General features: G+C 47.9%; 2 protein-coding genes across 2 annotated transcripts in view; both read left to right on the forward strand.

Annotated features, from left to right (window-relative positions):
• LOC135824666 (fibrillin-2-like) overlaps positions 1-16,862 on the forward strand; it is a 31,747-nt gene extending 14,885 nt beyond the window's left edge. Inside the window, exons 5-11 of the mRNA XM_065337384.1 lie at positions 319-7,809; positions 8,116-8,502; positions 9,086-9,421; positions 12,234-12,310; positions 13,909-13,979; positions 15,867-16,060; positions 16,645-16,862. Coding sequence (XP_065193456.1) covers positions 319-7,809; positions 8,116-8,502; positions 9,086-9,421; positions 12,234-12,310; positions 13,909-13,979; positions 15,867-16,060; positions 16,645-16,841 — 8,753 coding nt within the window. The 3' untranslated portion in view covers positions 16,842-16,862. The remainder of the gene's footprint in view (positions 1-318; positions 7,810-8,115; positions 8,503-9,085; positions 9,422-12,233; positions 12,311-13,908; positions 13,980-15,866; positions 16,061-16,644) is intronic.
• An 849-nt stretch (positions 16,863-17,711) lies between these two features.
• The window catches only part of LOC135824668 (adhesion G-protein coupled receptor G2-like), a 13,331-nt gene continuing 10,684 nt past the window's right edge, over positions 17,712-20,358 (forward strand). The window contains exons 1-3 of the mRNA XM_065337387.1: positions 17,712-17,853; positions 18,158-18,239; positions 19,749-19,945. Coding sequence (XP_065193459.1) covers positions 19,762-19,945 — 184 coding nt within the window. The 5' untranslated portion in view covers positions 17,712-17,853; positions 18,158-18,239; positions 19,749-19,761. The remainder of the gene's footprint in view (positions 17,854-18,157; positions 18,240-19,748; positions 19,946-20,358) is intronic.

A 20,358-nucleotide genomic window follows, 5' to 3' on the forward strand; every position in this document is an offset into this window, starting at 1 on the left:
GCGGCCCACGCAGCTACAGATAGTTCACATCATCGCAAAGGCATAGTGTTGCCCATTTACGTAAGTATCATACGATGATCACACACCATTGAAGCTCTCATCAGACTGCAGACAGAAGCTGCCTGAGGAGTGTTTCACACGAAACTCCGAGTAACGGCGGAAAAAAAGATTTGTTTGCTTCATTGCTGTGTGATCATTGTAATACACTGGATCTCTGCACTGGACAGAGAGCACTATATGCAGGCTCAGAACCTTAGACAACTGGCTACTTAAGTATCATACGTGGCTTCTCGATGCTCTTCTTTGTATGGTCCACAGGTAATGGCACAGCTTGTCTGGACATTGACGAGTGTGTCAGCAACAGTAACAGCAGTAGCAGCAACATCAGCAACACTACTACCAGTGACAATAGCAACAGCAGTAGCTGCAGTGCCAACGCCGTCTGCGTGAACACCGTACCCGGTTTCTTGTGTCAGTGTCTTGCTGGCTACGAGGCAGTCACACATACAATCTGTCAAGACATAGACGAATGTAGTACCACCTTCAACAGCAGCAACAGCAACGGTACAGGAGTGAACAACTGCAGTGTCAACGCTATCTGCACAAACACTGTCGGCTACTACGAATGCACATGTTTAAATGGTTTCCGTGGTAATGGTGTGACATGTCTTGACGAAAACGAATGTACCGATGGTCTACATCAGTGTGCACTGCTCACAGCTACCTGCTCCAACACAAATGGATCCTACATATGTGAATGTATTGGTGGTTTTACTGGCAATGGCAGTGTCTGTTCCGATGTTCTTGAATGCTCGCTTGGTCTACACAGCTGTTCAGCCAACGCCCATTGTACGGAAATAATCGGAAACTACAGCTGTGAATGCCTCAGTGGCTTTACCGGCAATGGCCAAGTCTGCATGGATATTCCAGAGTGTTCGTTAGGTACTCATGGCTGTTCGGTGAATGCCACGTGTGCGGAAACCATGGGTAATTACTCCTGTACTTGCTTGAGTGGGTTTACCGGGGATGGACGAGTATGCTCCGATATTCCTGAATGTACAATTGGTACTCATGACTGTTCGCAGAATGCAATGTGTACGGAAATCATCGGTAACTACAGTTGTAAATGCTTGAATGGCTTCACTGGAAATGGACAGATCTGCAACGACGTTCCTGAATGTTCGCTAGGTACCCATGACTGTTCGGAGAATGCCACTTGCCTTGAACTTGCTGGCAGCTACAATTGCACTTGCCAGAGCGGATTTAGTGGCAATGGTCGGGTGTGCTCGGACATCCCTGAATGCACGCTAGGTACCCATGACTGTTCGCCGAATGCCAAGTGTACGGAAATCATTGGCAACTACAGCTGTGAATGTGTGAATGGTTTCTTTGGAGATGGGCAAACTTGTGTTGACATTCCTGAATGTTCGTTGGGTCTTCACGACTGTTCGGAGAATGCCACGTGTGTGGAACATATTGGTAACTACAGTTGCACTTGCTTGAGTGGATTCACTGGCAACGGTCAAGTCTGTTCTGACATCCCGGAGTGTATGCTTGGTACTCATGACTGTTCGCAGAAGGCCCAGTGTACGGAAGTCATCGGTAACTACAGCTGCACTTGCCTGATCGGGTACACGGGAACTGGTCAACATTGCTCCGACATTGATGAGTGTTCGACAGGCGGCCATGATTGTGATACCATGGCAACGTGTACAAACACAATAGGGAGTTACTCGTGTCAATGTCTCTCCGGGTATGCCGAGCCGGATCCGAACAGCTCTGGATCAAGCTCTGGGTCAAGCTCTGGCACTTCCAGCACAGGTCGTATCTGTGAAAACATCAATGAGTGTTTGCTTGACGTGGATACGTGTGACGGAAATGCCAGCTGTGCAGACACGGACGGTAGTTACATGTGTACCTGCAATCGCGGCTATTTCGGCAACGGCACCAGCGGCTTCTGCCAGGACATCGTGGAGTGTAACGACACACGCCTGCACAACTGCTCGTCGGATGCCACATGCACAAACGTGGCCGGTCACTTCCTGTGTATGTGTAACCATGGCTACGAAGGTGACGGTGCCGAGTGTGGGAATATTGACGAATGTACACGTGACCTGCACAATTGCTCAGCGGTTGCAATGTGTACTGACTCAGTGGGCAGTTACCAGTGTCAGTGCTTGAGTGGGTACACTGGTGATGGAGTATCATGTATGGATGAGAATGAGTGTAGTCTAGGCAACACCACTAATAACTGTACTAGTGTCTCTAGCAGCTGTGTGAACACGGACGGTGGATTTGAATGCGCCTGTTTTGCCGGATACACGGGCCAGCTTTGTGATGTCGACATTGACGAGTGTCTGTCTGGTCCTTGCTTCAACGGTTCCTGCCGGGACCAAGTAGCCAAGTATGAGTGTGATTGCTACAGCGGCTATACGGGACCACGGTGCGCGAGTGACGTAAACGAGTGTGAGCAACAGCTGGACAACTGTACAAACGGTACCAGCAGTTGTGTCAACGTGAACGGCGGATTCGTGTGCGCCTGCTTAGCCGGCTACACAGGAGTCGTGTGTGATATTGATGTGAACGAATGTCTCTCTGGGCCGTGCCGATGGAATGGCTCATGCTCTGACCATGTGGGCGGCTACATGTGTCACTGTTTGCCTGGTTTCACCGGCCTGCAATGCCAACATGACGTAGATGAATGCTCAGTACCGACTCACAACAACTGCTCCACAAACACCAGCAGCTGTGTCAACACCGACGGGGGATTCCAGTGTTCTTGCTCGGCGGGGTACACTGGACAGATCTGTGATATTGAAGTTGACGAATGCTCTTCCAGTCCCTGTATCAACGGTACTTGCATGGATCAGATAGCGGGATACGCTTGCGACTGTATCAGTGGCTACAATGGCTTGCGTTGCGATCACGATATACACGAGTGTCTACTCGGTACACACAACTGCACAATCCATGCCAGTGAGTGTGTCAACTTTGACGGCGGATTCGACTGCATGTGCTTCGCCGGATACACAGGCTCGGTATGCGAGGTCAATATCGACGAATGCCTGTCAATGCCCTGTTTCAATGGCTCTTGTGTGGATCTAGTTGCTGGGTACGCCTGCAACTGTTCAAGCGGGTACACTGGCTCACGATGCCAGAGTGATCTTGATGAGTGCTTGACGGGCATGCACGCCTGCTTCGTCGCTGGTAGTGATTGTCGTAACATTGTCGGCGGGTATGTGTGTGACTGCCGTCCGGGGTACACCGGTGCAACGTGCTCGGTCGGCATTGACGAGTGCGCCTCAAATCCCTGCTTCAATGGCACTTGCCGGGACCATGTCAACGGGTACTGGTGTGATTGCTACAGCGGCTACACTGGAATGCAGTGTGAGAGTGACATAGATGAGTGTACCATGGGATTATACACCTGTCCCGCCACCAACAGCCACTGCAGTAATATTGTCGGCGGGTACGAGTGTCCGTGTTCGCCCGGCTTCACTGGCCCGTCGTGTTCGGTCGGCATTGACGAGTGCGCCTCAAATCCCTGCTTCAACGGCTCCTGCCGGGACCTGGTCAACCGGTACTATTGTGATTGCTACAGCGGCTACACTGGATTACAGTGTGAGAGTGACATAGAGGAATGTGTGCTTGGCTTATACACCTGTCCCGCCACCAACAGCCACTGCAGTAACACGGTGGGTGGCTACGAGTGTCCGTGCTCGCCGGGCTTCACGGGTCTAGCATGCAATGTGGGCATAGATGAATGTGCCTCGCAGCCGTGTGTCAACAATGGGACCTGTAGAGATCAGGTCTCAGGCTATTCATGTACTTGCACGGCCGGATTCACCAGCGCACACTGTGACATAGATATTGACGAATGTTCGTCCGAACCGTGTGTCAATGGCTCATGTAGAGATCAGGACGCAGGCTATTCATGTAATTGCATGGCCGGATTCACCAGTCCACATTGCGATATTGAGATTGACGAATGTTCATCCGAACCCTGCTTCAATGGCTCGTGTAGAGATCAGATCGCAGGCTATGCGTGCGAATGCATTGCTGGCTTCACCAGTCAACACTGTGATGTTGAGATTGACGAATGTTCGTCTGAGCCATGCTTTAATGGCTCCTGTAGAGATCGGATTTCTGGCTATGCATGCGAGTGTTTCAGTGGGTACACTGGACTTCAGTGTGAAAATGACCTTCACGAATGTCTGCTCGGTACGCACAATTGCACGAACCACACCGGCGTCTGCATCAACCTGGACGGCGGATTTGAATGCATGTGCATTCCTGGCTATACAGGGCCAATCTGTGACATTGAGATTGACGAATGTGCATCTGAGCCATGCTTCGATGGATCATGTCAGGATCAGGTCGCAGGCTATGTATGCGATTGCACGGCCGGATTCACCAATGTACACTGCGACATTGAGATTGACGAATGTTCGTCCGAACCGTGCTTTAATGGCTCATGTCGGGATCAGGTCGCAGGCTACACATGCGATTGTATCAGCGGCTTCACCAGCCAACTCTGTGATGTTGATATTGACGAATGTTCGTCTGAGCCATGCTTCAATGGCTCTTGCAGAGATCAGATTGCTGGCTATGCATGCGAGTGTTTCAGTGGGTACACGGGACTGCAGTGTGAAAATGACCTTCACGAATGTCTGCTCGGTACGCACAATTGCACGAACCACACCAGCGTCTGTATCAACCTGGACGGCGGATTTGAATGCATGTGCTTTCCCGGCTATACAGGGCCAATCTGTGATGTTGATATTGATGAGTGTACTTCAAGTCCATGCGTGTATGGTACCTGCATCGATCAGACTGCAGGATTCACATGCAGCTGCTTGACTGGCTTCTCGGGTGTACGTTGTGAGAGTGATAATGATGAATGTCAAACTGGTGCTCACAACTGCTCAGGATTGGGTGGTAATTGTGACAACACTCATGGTGGATTCCAATGTACTTGCTTTGCGGGATATACAGGACCAGAGTGTAGTGTGACGATTGATGAATGTCTGTCGGCTCCTTGTCAGAACAATGGAACATGTGTGGATGAAATCGCCGGCTTTAAATGCCTGTGCAATGCTGGTTACACTAGCACTATGTGTGATGTCAATATCAATGAATGTGCACCAAAACCTTGCCAGAACAATGCCACATGTGTGGATGAAATCAACGCTTTCCAATGCCAGTGTCATCCAGGTTACAACGGAACACTCTGTAGCAATGACATTAACGATTGCTTCGGGAATCCATGTCTGAACCAAGCAACGTGTACGGATGGTGTCGATTCCTACGCATGCACCTGTGCTCCGGGATTCTCTGGCCTGTTCTGTGAGCAAAACGTGGACGAATGTTCCTCTGAGCCATGCTTCAATGGCTCTTGCAGAGATCAGATTGCTGGCTATGCATGCGAGTGTTTCAGTGGGTACACGGGACTTCAGTGTGAAAACGACCTTCACGAATGTCTGCTCGGTACGCACAATTGCACAAACCACACCAGCATCTGTATCAACCTGGACGGCGGATTTGAATGCATGTGCATTCCTGGCTATACAGGGCCAATCTGTGACATTGAGATTGACGAATGTGCATCTGAGCCATGCTTCGATGGATCATGTCAGGATCAGGTCGCAGGCTATGTATGCGATTGCACGGCCGGATTCACCAGTGCACACTGCGACATTGAGATTGACGAATGTTCCTCCGAACCGTGCTTTAATGGCTCATGTCGGGACCAGGTCGCAGGCTACACATGCGATTGTATCAGCGGCTTCACCAGCCAACTCTGTGATGTTGAGATTGACGAATGTTTGTCTGAGCCATGCTTCAATGGCTCTTGCAGAGATCAGATTGCTGGCTATGCATGCGAGTGTTTCAGTGGGTACACTGGACTTCAGTGTGAAAACGACCTTCACGAATGTCTGCTTGGTACGCACAATTGCACGAACCCCACCAGCGTCTGTATCAACCTGGACGGTGGATTTGAATGCATGTGCTTCCCCGGCTATACGGGGCCAATCTGTGATGTTGATATTGATGAATGTACTTCAAGTCCATGCGTGTATGGTACCTGCATCGATCAGACTGCAGGATTCACATGCAGCTGCTTGACTGGCTTCTCGGGTGTACGTTGTGAGAGTGATAATGATGAATGTCAAACTGGTGCTCACAACTGCTCAGGATTGGGTGGTAATTGTGACAACACTCATGGTGGATTCCAATGTACTTGCTTTGCGGGATATACAGGACCAGAGTGTAGTGTGAAGATTGATGAATGTCTGTCGGCTCCTTGTCAGAACAATGGAACATGTGTGGATGAAATCGCCGGCTTTAAATGCCTGTGCAATGCTGGTTACACTAGCACTATGTGTGATGTCGATATCAATGAATGTGCACCAAAACCTTGCCAGAACAATGCCACATGTGTGGATGAAATCAACGCTTTCCAATGCCAGTGTCATCCAGGTTACAACGGCACACTCTGTAGCAATGATATTAACGATTGCTCCGGGAATCCATGTCTGAACCAAGCAACGTGTACGGACGGTGTCGATTCCTACGCATGCACCTGTGCTCCGGGATTTTCTGGCCTGTTCTGTGAGCAAAATGTGGATGACTGTCTGGGCGTGATGTGTGGCAATAACGGCTCATGTGTAGACACGGTGAATGGGTTTGAATGCACGTGTGTAGCAGGCTTTACGGGTGTAATCTGTGAAGTCAATGTGGAGGAGTGTAGGAGTGCTCCGTGTCAGAATAATGCTACATGCGTGGACCTCGTTAACGCATATCGGTGCGAGTGTGAGCCAGGATTCACCGGACTTCAATGTGAGGTTGACATTGATCATTGCACGTCCGCGCCGTGTGTGAACAATGCAACATGCACGGACTTGGTCAATGCGTATCGCTGTGACTGCATTCCCGGTTTTACTGGACTGCAATGCCAAACTGACATCGTCGAGTGTCTCTCCTCGCCTTGTGACAACGGAACTTGTGTGGACGGCATTAACGGATACGTGTGTGTCTGCAATGGCGGCTTCACTGGTTTGACGTGTGAGATCAATGTTGAGGAGTGTGAGTCTGATCCGTGTGTGCAGGGTACGTGTGTAGACCAGGTCAACAGCTACCAGTGTGTATGTAGTGCAGGCTATACAGGTGTGCTGTGTGAGGTCAATATCAACGAATGTCTCTCCATGCCTTGTGTGAATGGCACGTGTAACGACAACGTCGATGGCTTTACCTGTTCGTGCACTCCAGGCTTTACGGGTCTGACTTGTGCGGTTGACATCAAAGAGTGTGCGTCCACGCCCTGTGTGAATGGTTCATGTAACGATGCCGTCAACGCATTCTCCTGTGACTGCTTCCCGGGTTTTAGTGGCATGCTGTGCAACACCGACATACTAGAGTGTTCCAGTGAACCATGTCAAAACAACCAGTCGTGTGTGGAGCTGACGGACGGGTTTGCATGCACGTGTTCTTTGGACTACTTTGGTGTGCTGTGTGAGAATGTAAACAACTCGTGTACGGATCCTGCACTGACTATGCCCAGATGCCTTAACAGTGGTGTGTGCGTTCCGGAGGGGATTCCCCAGGACGGCGGCGGTGGTGGTGGTGGCAGTGTCAGTGTAAACAGCTACACTTGTGAGTGCTTACCTGGCTTTACGGGTGTGCACTGTGAGGTCAATGTGGATGACTGTCTTGGAATGCCTTGTCTCAATAATGCCGTCTGTATGGATATGGTGGATGCATACCAATGTCAATGCCAATCTGGTTTTACAGGCCAGGATTGTGAAGTGGGTAAGTCAGAAAGTTGTTAGCTGGTAGAAAATTTCATGGGAAATCAGTAGATGATAATTTGCGGTGGACGCATCAATGCACTGAGCAGCTGATTTCTATGTGCATTCGTGATAAGTTGTGTGTGTTGGGGGGGGGGGGGGGGGAATTGTAGATAGAGAGAGTGTGCGTCCGTCTGTCTGTCTTTCTTTCTGCCTGTCAGTCTGTCGGCATGTATGCAACAGTATTCATATCATGGTGTGCATTGTGTATAGGAATATTTGCCTGTTGATCATTTTACTCGTATATCTGTTTTGTACTCTGTTCCAGACATTGACAACTGCATTGGCGTCAGCTGCACTGCTAACTCCATGTGCCGCGACGGCGTTGACCAATTCCAGTGTGTCTGCGATGTTGGCTATGTATCCACCACTATCAACACGGAAATGCGCTGTACAGATGAAGACGAATGTAGTCGAGCAGGTGTGAGTGTGTGTCCACCCAACTCCAACTGCCTGAACACTATAGGTAGTTTTGACTGCACATGCCAGTCTGGTTTTAGTGGAGATCGTTACAGTGGCTGTGTGGACATCAATGAGTGTGTGACGGGTGCACACGATTGTGATGTGCCAACCAGAGCGAGATGTGTCAATACTGCCGGTGGAGTCCGCTGTGAATGCTTCAACGGGACCACTGGAAACGGAACGACTTGCTACCGTGAGTATGTGAGTGTGTGTGTGTGTGAGTGTGTATGTACGCATGTCTCTGTGTGTGTGTGTGTGTGTGTGTGTGTGTGTGTGTGTGTGTGTGAGTGTGTGTGAGTGTGTATGTACGCATGTGTGTGCGTGTGTGTGTGTGCGTGTGTGTGTGCGTGTGTGTGCGTGCGTGTGGGTGTGGGTGTGTTGTCTACAGTTGATCCCGATAGAATGGTCCGGCTGGCTTTTGAAAGGTCGATCTTGGCCAAATAAGGCTCAAACCCCACTTCAAATTCGAAACTTTGGGTTAGGGATGGTCTGCTGCATATACCGGTATATGCCATGGTATATCTGTCCTAATCAAAGTTTTGAAGAATGTGCTGGAATTTCTAGTTCCGTAATCTTTGATTTTTCTGGCCCTGACTATGGCAAGGAAGAATTGCACTCGTCAACCAATGCGGGATGTTCAACTAGTTGTTTGCACTACCAGTATGCGTACCCCTTTACCAGCAAGACACGAAAATGTAGAGCGCCAGTTTTATATAGACAGACTTTACAGCACAAATCAGTGTTCCTTTGTTCTACGTCTGTTCTCGTGTGTGCAGTGCCAGCTGCTGTTGATCCTCTACCGGCCACATTGCGCAATGTCTTTGCCAGCACCGAAGTCAGGCTAACATGTAGCTACCGAGGATACCCGCAGGCTACACCGCGGTGGTGCAAGCTGAGCAATGATGACATCACCATGACATTATCGCAGGCTGCAGATGGATGTGCAGCGTACAACCCATCGTGTCCGTACACGGTAATGGACGACAGCAGCAGCACAACAACTCTGGTAATAGGCTCGATGCAAGACTGCCATCGTGGACTATACCGGTGTATCGCCACCAATATAGCCAACCTGCAGGGATCCCACTCCGATGTAGAACTTGATGTACTTGGTAAGTATACTACTCCCATTAGAACACCTTCTAAGAATTATGTAGGTAACTGCTATGGTTTGCCAAGTAGCTGTAAGGGAAAGGTGTCTCCTATCATCTCAGGTTTGGGTGCTTGTTACCCTCTAAGGCCACACTTTGTTTTTTCTATGTTTCTCGTCACCGCCCGCGTAGGTTTTTAGAAATTTTAAAAGAAAAAAATAAGTTCAGACTTGTCACAGTACATGTATGTAGGCTGCACATGCTGTAGTAACTAGATGTGTCAATCAAAATCGTAAACGTTTGCACCACACTGGTCCACAGCAGCAAAGGAGCGCTCACCGTCCATTCTCTGCGATGAAGGCTGCCGTAACGAAGTTTTAATCGTTCACTGCCTGAGCCTCGCGGGTCCCAGGAATATCGTAAGTCGGATGAGTTCCGTGCCAACTGGTGTCTGTGGAACGATGTCGTGGGCAGAATGTCCAAGCAATAGACGCATGGCGAGGAGGAAAAGATGAGCAGCGTGGAGACAAGAGTTTGATAAGCGGGCACAAGAACGTTGAAATAACAAACCAAAAGTGACGAGTGGGAAAGCGTTTGTTGATGCGATAGCAAATAAATGCATGTTCTCTTGACCATCTCGTAATGAAACTTTACACTCTCGCAGTTTTCCTGATATTCGTGGGCTGATGTGATAATGTAGTGCAACCATATTCTTTGGCATGTATATGAGACTACTAGTACATGATTGCACAATGAGTATGTAGTACTCGCAGTGTCTTGTATAAATCACACATACAAAATGTATACAGTTTTCAGTAGAAATTGTTCTTGTTTTTTTTCATGAATGTCTCAGTACTCTTGTCAGTTGTGTGCCTAGTTATTGCACTTTCTGACTGTATATAGTATCCAGTTACAGTGATGGAGAGTTACTCTTAACTCGTATCCTTATGTCCTTTTCCTTTCTACGTATTTTTCATGGCTTTTGTTTTTTCCGCCCGCCCGCATACCTTCTGTTAAAATTTGCCGACGAGAAACATAGAAGAAACAAAGTGTGGCCTAAGACAATGCAAGTCAAACAAAGCGAGAGACAAATGGCCCAGTATCTGCGGAAATGGACCTTAGGGTGATTTTTCACAAAATGACTTTTTTCTGCTATTGTCATCTATAGGTATCTAGTGATCACATGGCAAAGTATTAGACCGAACAAAGCAATATTGATGACCCAGAAGCTTCTCAAACAAGCATAGGTACATATCAGGAAATACGACAATTTATCACAGTGTTTTCCACATCGGAATACTATGTGTTACAGTGAAATAAATGAAAAATTGACAGTGTAATAAATCATCCATCCAGTTTTTGTTGTAAAACAACTCTTGGGCAACCTCTGGCATAGAGCATGGATGGCCTTGATCCTCATCACTGCATACCAATGAAAACTGTTTGAACGCCATCCCAAGTCTGCTGAAAATCCACAGAAGTCCAGAACAGGAGGGAAGGTGGCTACAACTACACCTGGAGTCCCAGTCTGTGCATCCCACAGGGAATACGACACAGGCACAACATTCTAACACCCCACACTTCATCTCATACAAGATTTAGAGGTGGTCCATCACTATGACTGCTGCACCTCTGTGAAATTTGAGCTCTGTGGGAACTGGCTGCATGCGCGTCAGTGCGCCATGATTCCAGCACTGAGCGCAGAGAGTTCGTAGCTCATCAATCAATGTTCAGCTCTTGCCCCGTCCAAGGGGTTTGGTGTTCACCACGGAGTCCAGTGTGGGGAGCCTGGGAAAATTCAGATCATGTCACTAGCGGAAGCGCTCTTTCGTCCTGACTCGAGTTGATCCAGGGCGTTTCAGTTCATCTACCTCTGTTGCCGTCGCCTCACTAGTTTCTCCTCGTTGAGTATTTCTCCTGAGCGGAGCTGTACTAAATTCAGAAGGGCCCTACAAGGATTTTCAGATGTCAGAAAGTACTTTTGCCAGCAGAGAGCTTTGGCGAAGCGCCTAAATCAAGTTGAAATTCTCGTCGCTAAATAGGAATTGCGCGTCGACAAAAACATCTTCTGGAAACTGTCGTCGTTCTCTATCAGACGCGACGATTTCTGCCTAGGAAATCCAATGACTTCTGGCAGGGCCGGACGGCAGCTAGCTGGCCATCGTGAGCGAACTCTCCTGCTACTGGGACGATCAAAAGCATTCATTGTTGCGATGAACTAATTTTTTGTTTGAATGTGCAGAGCGCGAAGCAAGAGTTTTTTGCCGTTGCAGAAAATGACTTTTTCTGAAAAAAATGATTTTCACCCGAAGGTCGATTCTCGCTGATACTGGGCCAAATCACCTGCAAAGCCTGTCAATGGCTGTGTATATAGTTACTCATAAAGAGTTGGAACAAGACTCTGTCCAGCTGACAAGCTGTAGCCCTACCTTGCCCAAGTGACGTGGCATCTATCATCTACTGTCATCTCACATGTCTGGGAACGTAGCCATATCATCGAACACTTGCTCTTTAGAGCACTTTCTCGGGTGCTTTTCTCTCACATAGACGTGTAGTTTTTGATCCAAATATTGACTGTGAAAAAAGTGTGGACATTTTCTACTTACGATTCATGGTGGGATTTTCCCCTTACAAGAGGCTTCAAGTACATTGATACGCAAGACAATGATGTAATGGCAACTAGTTCAGCATGCCAGCTTTGCACCTCAGTTGTGGTGGACTTCAACTAGGGTCAGTGCCTGAAGGATATGAAAAAACGTGTGCGCATTAGCAACTCCACATATCATGTGTTGCATACATTTGACCTTGAAACTTCCGTACTCCTATTTCTCAGATTCCAGTGACTTCAAGATTTCTGGCAACTACAGCGGAGTGTCAAGCAGCAGTGTGGCTGCTGACGTACAACGGACGGTAAGACCAGCTTTGCTGTATAGTTCTACCATGCATCTACACTAACGCTACTTTCTGCATTAGTTCACAGGCGCACACCAAACTGATTCCCCCCCCCCGTCACGCGTGTGTGTTAGTTTACAGTGCATAGTTGCAGAAATATTCACCTCACATCCTTCTCCAGTCCTGCGTGGCAATACACCATTACAAGAGCAGGGAACACGATAAGATTTCGAAATTGCTCTGAGACAGTGTCCTGCCACTCCTGGAAACGGTCGGACATGGCCGGACACTGTGATTTAGCAGATTTTGTGATACTTGTACAAGTACACGTCTGGGACTCTTAGTTTTCCCCACCTTCATACACGTACACGAAAACACTGCACATGCACATGCTACCACGAGTAAATGCTCTTGGTATGTAATTAGTATTACAGTGCGGTGCTACAAGTCCCATCACACAGATCACTGGTATAGCTGCAACTCTGATTCAAATCTCTGTGCATTGTGCAGCAAACACAGTAACTGGGACTGTGTGACTGTGAGCGTGCAGTGTTTCTGCACATATCGAATTTGAGCTGGTTTTTCTGCGACAACGTAATTTTTATGAAGTCAGCAAAAGGCAAAGACTAAGTGGGCACCTGCTCGCCCGTTCTTGTTGCCAGCTCCAAGTTCGACACCATATCACTACGAGTACTCGAGTTGGCTGAAGGATCCCATCTTTGCATACGTGATGACTGTGCTATTTGCACAGGAGGTAGATTCTACGTGACGTTGAATTTTTAAGACTAACTTTCGATGCTGTTGCTTCATCGGTCTTGCACAGCGCCTGTGCGACAGGAGCGTACTGTAAATCAACTAATTTTCGCTGGCGATTTAATTTCGCTGATTTCGCCGCTGGGTACCAACCGGCCAAAGTAAATCGCAGGCCAAAATGTGTCATAGAGGCAAATGATGCATTATTGAGCCATCGCTGCATGTGAGGGCAACAAATACCAATCGATTTCTTTTTTGAAAACCCAAATCGGCCAAAGTTAAATGACAGCCAAAAGTTTCATTTCGAGATCGGCCAAAGTTTCTCATCGGCCAAAATTTGTTGATTTACAGTACTTGATTGGGTTCTTTCGATAGAGGCATATCGCAAGCTGGCACATTTCGGACACCTCGTTTCCCCTGGAACATGAACGTTTTCAATTTTTCGGATCATACAAGCGCGTCGCGGAATAGTTCCTAGCTTCACCAGGAAGCGAGAATTTTTTATTTCAAAAGAATGAAAACTCCTTCTCGATCATTTGCTACGTTCAAACTGGAGCTACGCTGAAGTGGACAGCTCCCTACCATGCTGTAAAATCGTCTTGTCACAGGTTGCTGCTCTAACTTCTTGAGACTTCTTCCCAGGCAGAGTGCCACTATCCTCAGTCGTTTTCTTTCCCAGCGACGCTATTCAATTATTTCGGTCGGACAGATTGTCAGTTCAAGTAAAAAAGCGCCGGATTTGAAAAATGGTCAGAAAATGTCCGATGTCCGACCGTTATCGTGTTCCCTGCAAGAGATATCTTCCAATCTCTCTCTCTCTCTCTCTCTCTCTCTCTCTCTCTCTCTTATTGCTATGTGTACAGCTTGAACAACTGCTGCAGGCAATACCGTCCGTGTCTGTTGAGTTGCCATCTGCACAAGTTATACAGTTCAGGTAAGTTGTCACTGATGGTTTAGTGCGACACGGTTTGTGTTATGTACATGTATGAGTATCCACAATGGCATGCAATTCCCCCTATACAGTCAGTATCGCCTATAGCGTTGGTGTTTGATTTTGAACATTTTATCACTATAAGCGATATATGGGCCACAACCACCTAAAACATGTCTTAGGGTGAAAATTTTCAAATTTTGTTTTCCTCCAGAAACAGTTCTTGGGACCTTACTTGACCTCTTGAAGGTGATACAGGGCAGAAAAGTAGTCTACAAGTGCCCCAAACACCGCTTTCAAAATATGTACTTTGAAATAGAAAATGACAGTTTTCGCACAGTCTGACACAAAGAGACAAACTATTACTTAGTGGCTTTTGTGGCGGAGCACAATACAACGGAACTAAAGATGTTGACACCGACTTGAGCATGTCAACAACATCAGTTCAAAGGCATGGCCCAAGTTCTTCCTGGAAAGCAACACGATGCGCTGGGCGGCGTTGCACTTGCATACTCTTTCAATTCTGGCAGTGACACTTTCGATCGTCGCCTCCGTTTCCGAGACTGCGTCAGACGCCTCATGAGAGCTGAGCGCAAGTAACGTCGTAAGGCAGCCGGTTCGCCGCCTAAATGATTATGTACTAGCCCACAACTTGTGCCTCTTCGCTACTGGAGACGACGGGGACGATTCAGCTTCGCTGTCGACATCAACATCAATGAGATCCCAACAAAAATTAATTGTCAGCGTCGCTCTGCAGACCCGCCGCCACGGACTTGCAGACACCTGAACAAACCTGGGCCATGCACAGCGATCGTCTGGCCCTGCGAGCTGCTCTAGTATCACTAGATGCGACATTGTCAGTGTTTGCTCGCCAGCTACTTGAAGTAGAACGCCAAACAAGTGTTTGAACAAAATTTGAGAAGATGATCGACACATCATGAATCATGAATGAAGTGCAGGGTGAAAGCGCTCCAAAAAAACATTTTTTTCATTTCGTCATTTCCCAACTTTTTTTATGAAACCCCAAAGACATGTTTTAGCTGATCGCGGCCCATATTACTATGACCGATACTGCATGCAATGTATGCGAGTGGGGTGTCAAACGACTCAGCGCGCCGTGCACATACGCACTACATACATGCACAATGTCATGTAGCTGGCTGTAGCTCCTGACACACAAAATCAGCATTTCCTCATGATGGAGGCATATTTTGGCAACTTGTACGAGCAAAACTCACCAAACAACACTCACTGCACAAGTCATTCACGAAAAAGTAGCACCCTGTTCTCCTCTGACAGCGCTTGATTTTATATCAATCACTATAACCGATGAAAAAATAATGTAATAAAGGTCTTTTGAAATATGAATTTGATCATTATAGGCGAAATATTACTATAGATGATTATTACTATACGCGATAACTGTGTATACTTAGTTATGGCAAATGAAAATGAATTTGAGAAATTGATCACTATATCCGGTATATTACTATAGCCGCCAATCTTATAGGCGATACGGACTGTACATGTATAGCCAGACCTCTGTAATATGGCATCACCCAGTTTTAGGCATTAGAAAAGGCGCCGGGTCACTAAATACCTCCGCATACGAGGTGCTTGGCACCAGTCAAAAGCTCTTCCCTTCACCAATACCAGTTGCAGCGGCGGATCCAGTGATCTCTACGGGGGATTCCAGTATAGTCAAAACTGAATAGCTGATACATGTATGTGGACAAGCCTATGGTTGCCAGCAGTACATTTACGAAATTTGGGGGGGGGGGCTCCGCGGAACCCCTGGAACCCCTCCTGGATCCGCCCCTGAGTTGCAACGTATGGACGATCAGTCAAATTTAATTTTGTTCTGTTGATTTGTGTCCCCTTCCTCTCCAGAACAAATGGAGTTACACTGCAGAACCCGGTCTTTGTGGAAATGGATGTGCGGATATCCAGCAGTTCCGTATCAGCATTGTCAGGGAATGGATCTTTCGCTAACCGCCTACGCCTGTATCTTGTCACAGAAATTCAGGCTGGACGAAGCTCGCCTGCTACACTTGATGCTACTTCAGTGTCTGTGCTCAGATATGGTGAGTGATGGTATATCAGTGTATGTGAGATGAGTACCCGAGGTTCACGAGTTTGACTGTATCTCTCACTCTCTCTCCCTCTCTCTCACTCTCACTCTCTCTCTCTCTTTCCTCTCTTTCTCTCTCTCTCTCTCTCTCTCTCTCTCTCTCTCTCTCCCTCTCTCTCTTCCCTTCTCTTTCTCTCTCTCTCTCTCCCCTCTCTCCCTCTCTCTTTCTCTCTCTCTCTCTCTCTCTCTCTCTCTCTCTTTCTCTCTCTCTCTCTTTCTCTCTCTCTCTCTCTCTCTCTCTCTCTTTCTCTCTCTCTCTCTCTCTCTCTCTCTCTCTCTCTCTCTCTCTCTCTCTCTCTCTCTCTCTCTCTCTCTCTCTCTCTCTCTCTCTCTCTCTCTCTCTCTCTCTCTCTCTCTCTCTCTCTCTCTCTCTCTCTCTCTCTCTCTCTCTCTCTCTCTCTCTCTCTCTCTCTCTCTCTCTCTCTCTCTCTCTCTCTCTCTCTCTCTCTCTCTCTCTCTCTCTCTCTCTCTCTCTCTCTCTCTCTCTCTCTCTCTCTCTCTCTCTCTCTCTCTCTCTGTTCCCTTCTCTTACTTTAGATGTATGCCCAGCTGACGTCACTACTGATCTCCGGGGCAGTGTAATCTGGCCAGAGACAGTTCGGGGAACGACAAGTGTGCAAGCATGTGGTATCGTGGTGGAGAATGAGGCAACACAGTTTGCCAGGCGTATGTGCGTGTCCAGTCCCCCGAACCAGTCGTCCAAACGTGTTCATGTCTACATGGGCCATGGCTAATACCAGTGACTGTCCATTCGCTTCAGCCAACACTAGAGAACTACAGATGATTTCATCCGTGAGTAAAACTAGCCCCATTGGGGCATTGCTGATATGGATTGCATTGGGTAATCGCTGTGTGTTCACTAGGATCCGCACTGTACTGTTCAGTACGCAGGTGTGACCCTACACAATCATGTTCAGGCGGTTGTGCTGTTTGGGGGGGGGGGGGGGCAGACTACACCATTGTGCGATAGGTTCGTATCTGTTATTGACTGAGGATGAATGTGGAGATTCGGGGGGGGGGGGGGGGGGGCACAATGGAGCAGAGCCGCTACTCAAATAGGCCCCGCTCAAGCCACGCTCCTCCATACGTAAAACTGGCGGTCACGATATCATCATGACGTCATTATGATGTCAGCGGTAACTAGCGAGTATTGCTGTCTCACTCCTTATGGTTTTGGTGGAGGTCTCTGGTTCCAATCCCTGTGCTGCAGGTTTGTTTTGCAGTTTCACAACAGGGCGAAAGCAGTTTTTGATTGGTCCAGTAGTTTCAGTGCCTTTTCATACAGTTTGTGTATGATATGGTGTGGGTACACTGTCACATGACATTCATACAGTTTGTGTGTGATATGGTGTGGGTACACTGTCACATGACATTCATACAGTTTGTGTGTGATATGGTGTGGGTACACTGTCACATGACATTCATACAGTTTGTGTGTGATATGGTGTGGGTACACATGACATTCGTAGCAGTAAACAGGTGGTTGTATGGAGCATGGTCCTCATTGCCGAACAGAATGCACCGGTGCAGCTAACCTATTATTCTTGTCTTCCTCGGTGTCTACAGATTGTATTCAACACCAGTGAGCCAACGGTCCTCGTCATGACAACAGAAACCATTGACAACCTGACGAAGAACGCCTCGTCGCTATCCGAAGCCGATATCGACTTTGCGGCCACCGCATTGTCCAATCTAATTCTGGCCACCAGCAGTGATGAAGACTTCAATCAGACCCTGGGGAGAGAGGTGAGATGATGCCAGTACAGCAATAATTAAATGTATCTGTGGATTGATTGTGATTTGCCAGTAAAACTAATGTGCATGGCCTTTGGGGGATTTGGACGAGAGTGTGGTTGTGTTTCGTTCTTCTGAGTAGACGCGAAGTTGTTAATCCATCGAAGTCAGAGTATCGTTTGATATGAACACAACTCTGCATCTGTGCATGTATGCATGTTTTTCTGTCTTCGTCTGTGCGTCCGTCTGTTTTTACGTCCACCTGTCTGTACGTCCATCTGTCTGTACGTCCATCTGTCTGTGCGTCTGTCCACAGATTGCTGGTTCCGTTCTGGACTCTCGGTGGACAACATTCTTGATGCACCACCAACAGAGATTGAGTCCGCACCGGCTGCAACGTTAGTATTGGGTCGAATGCAGCCCCCCCCCCCCCCTTGCCCCTCCCTGCCTGCCCCATCCCCTGCGCCTCCCCTGCCCCATCCCATACCCCTATCCCCTGTCTGTCTCCTGCCCCCATCTCATGCTCCCATCCCATGCCCCTGTCCCTGCCCCCATCCCGTGCCCTCGTCACGGCCCTTACCAATCCCATGTCCTGGCCTTCTATCCAGAGTTGTAGGTACGCAGGGGTACGCAAAGGAGAGGAAGGGCTCGTTTGTTGTTACTCAGAGACGTTTCATGTTTTATGTCAAATCTTATCGTTTTGATTATAGAAGACCTTTGCAACCATGCACACGCTTACACTACTACACACAAACCACCATTGTCCATTCATCAACTAGTAACTGCAAGTTCAGTCAAGAAGAAGAAAAACCAATACCAAGGAGACCCAAACACCGGAGAAAGAAGTCAGACTCGCAATGAGTACGCTCCGAAAACGGCGGTGCTCGGAAGCAAGCGTATGTTGTACACGTACTTGGAGAGGCCAAATAAATCACGACGCAGCTCACCCAGACCCATTTGGGCCTGAGCTGTGCAGGTGCACTGTGGTGCCATGGAAACAAAGATGGTGGCGCATGGAGCGCGTATACCATGAGGTAGAAAGAAAGGAAAATAAATAAATAAACTGCAGCATGAAAGTAAACGCGAAGGAGAAAGGAATTTGAGAGTTTTTAGAGAAATAAGAATGTACTTTTTCGTCTGGCGGAGGGTGCTTGCACCTAGCTAGAAGTGAGAGCAGCACTGTCAGATATTGGAAATACTGAGTTAGAAAAGGAGAAAGACGACGGAGTTGCAGACTGAAACTATAGGAAATTCAAGTAAGACGTGAACACTAAATTCATATGCATTTTAAACATTTGTGAATGGCAGTTCTCGACAGTTTCTAAACTAATCATCAGAGAACAGTGAGGGAGATTGCAAGCAGCACAGGTATGCCTATAACAATGTTGAAGGGGCGACCAAAACTTGAAGAGTCGGGTGGGGGAGGGGGGGGGGGGGTGCAGCACCACGCTATGTTTCCTTGGTTGCAACCCTCATATCCATGCCCAGTACATCTATTTATAGAAAAGGAAAAGGATCAAGGAACTACAAGTTACGCTATAATGTCCACTGACACCACCAGTTACTAGACAATCAGCTCATGTGATAACATTGCATGACACTGACCGACGGTACTGACGTTCTACAACTAACTGGCTAACAGCTCTAGCACATCTTGGATGCGCCCTCCAACAGCCTTCCAACTTGGCATAACTTGTAGTTCCTTGGTCCTTGGTTTCTTTTATATAAATTATTCATTGGCTCTCCATCCGAGTCCAATAGTACATATATAATAGAACTTAAAAGACTTTTGAAAGAGTGACTTACACCACGTTAAGCCCCTAGTGCTAGACAGCACATTAAAAAATATTAGTGGTTGAAACCATGCTGATCACCAGTTCTTTGTTTGTGTGGTATGGTGTGTACAGCATTGCTCGTACAATGGAGAGACTCGTCACGTCGCTGGAAGTCGAGGAGGGACAGCCACTGACCAGTGTAACTGAGAACATTGGGTTTGCCATTAGCTGCCCCGGGCGAGTCGTTCCACAGTCATTCCGCGCTGCAGCTGGTACTAGTGGTGATGCTTTCTCAGTCACTGATACCATTAACACTACATCTGTAGAAGGTGCTTGATTGGGCGTGTGTCTGTCGGTCTGTCTGTCTGTCGGTATGTCTGTCTGTTTGTTTCTCTGTCTGTCTGTCTGTCTGTCTGTCTGTCTGTCTGTCTGTCTGTCTGTCTGTCTGTCTGTCTGTCTGTCTGTCTGTCTGTCTGTCTGTCTGTCTGTCTGTCTGTCTGTCTGTCTGTCTGTCTTTCTGTCTGTCTCTCTGTCTCTCTGTCTGTCGGTATGTCTGTCTGTTTGTCTGTCTGTCTGTCTGTCTGTCTGTCTGTCTGTCTATCTGTCTGTCTGTCTGTCTGTCTGTCTGTCTGTCTGTCTGTCTGTCTGTCTGTCTGTCTGTCTGTCTGTCTGTCTGTCTGTCCGTGTGTCTGTCTGTGTGTCTCTGCACGTATCTGTTGGTGTGTCTGTCTGTTTGTGCGTA

This window comes from Sycon ciliatum, chromosome 9 (genome assembly GCF_964019385.1).
Source record: "Sycon ciliatum chromosome 9, ocSycCili1.1, whole genome shotgun sequence".
Lineage (NCBI taxonomy): Eukaryota > Metazoa > Porifera > Calcarea > Leucosolenida > Sycettidae > Sycon > Sycon ciliatum.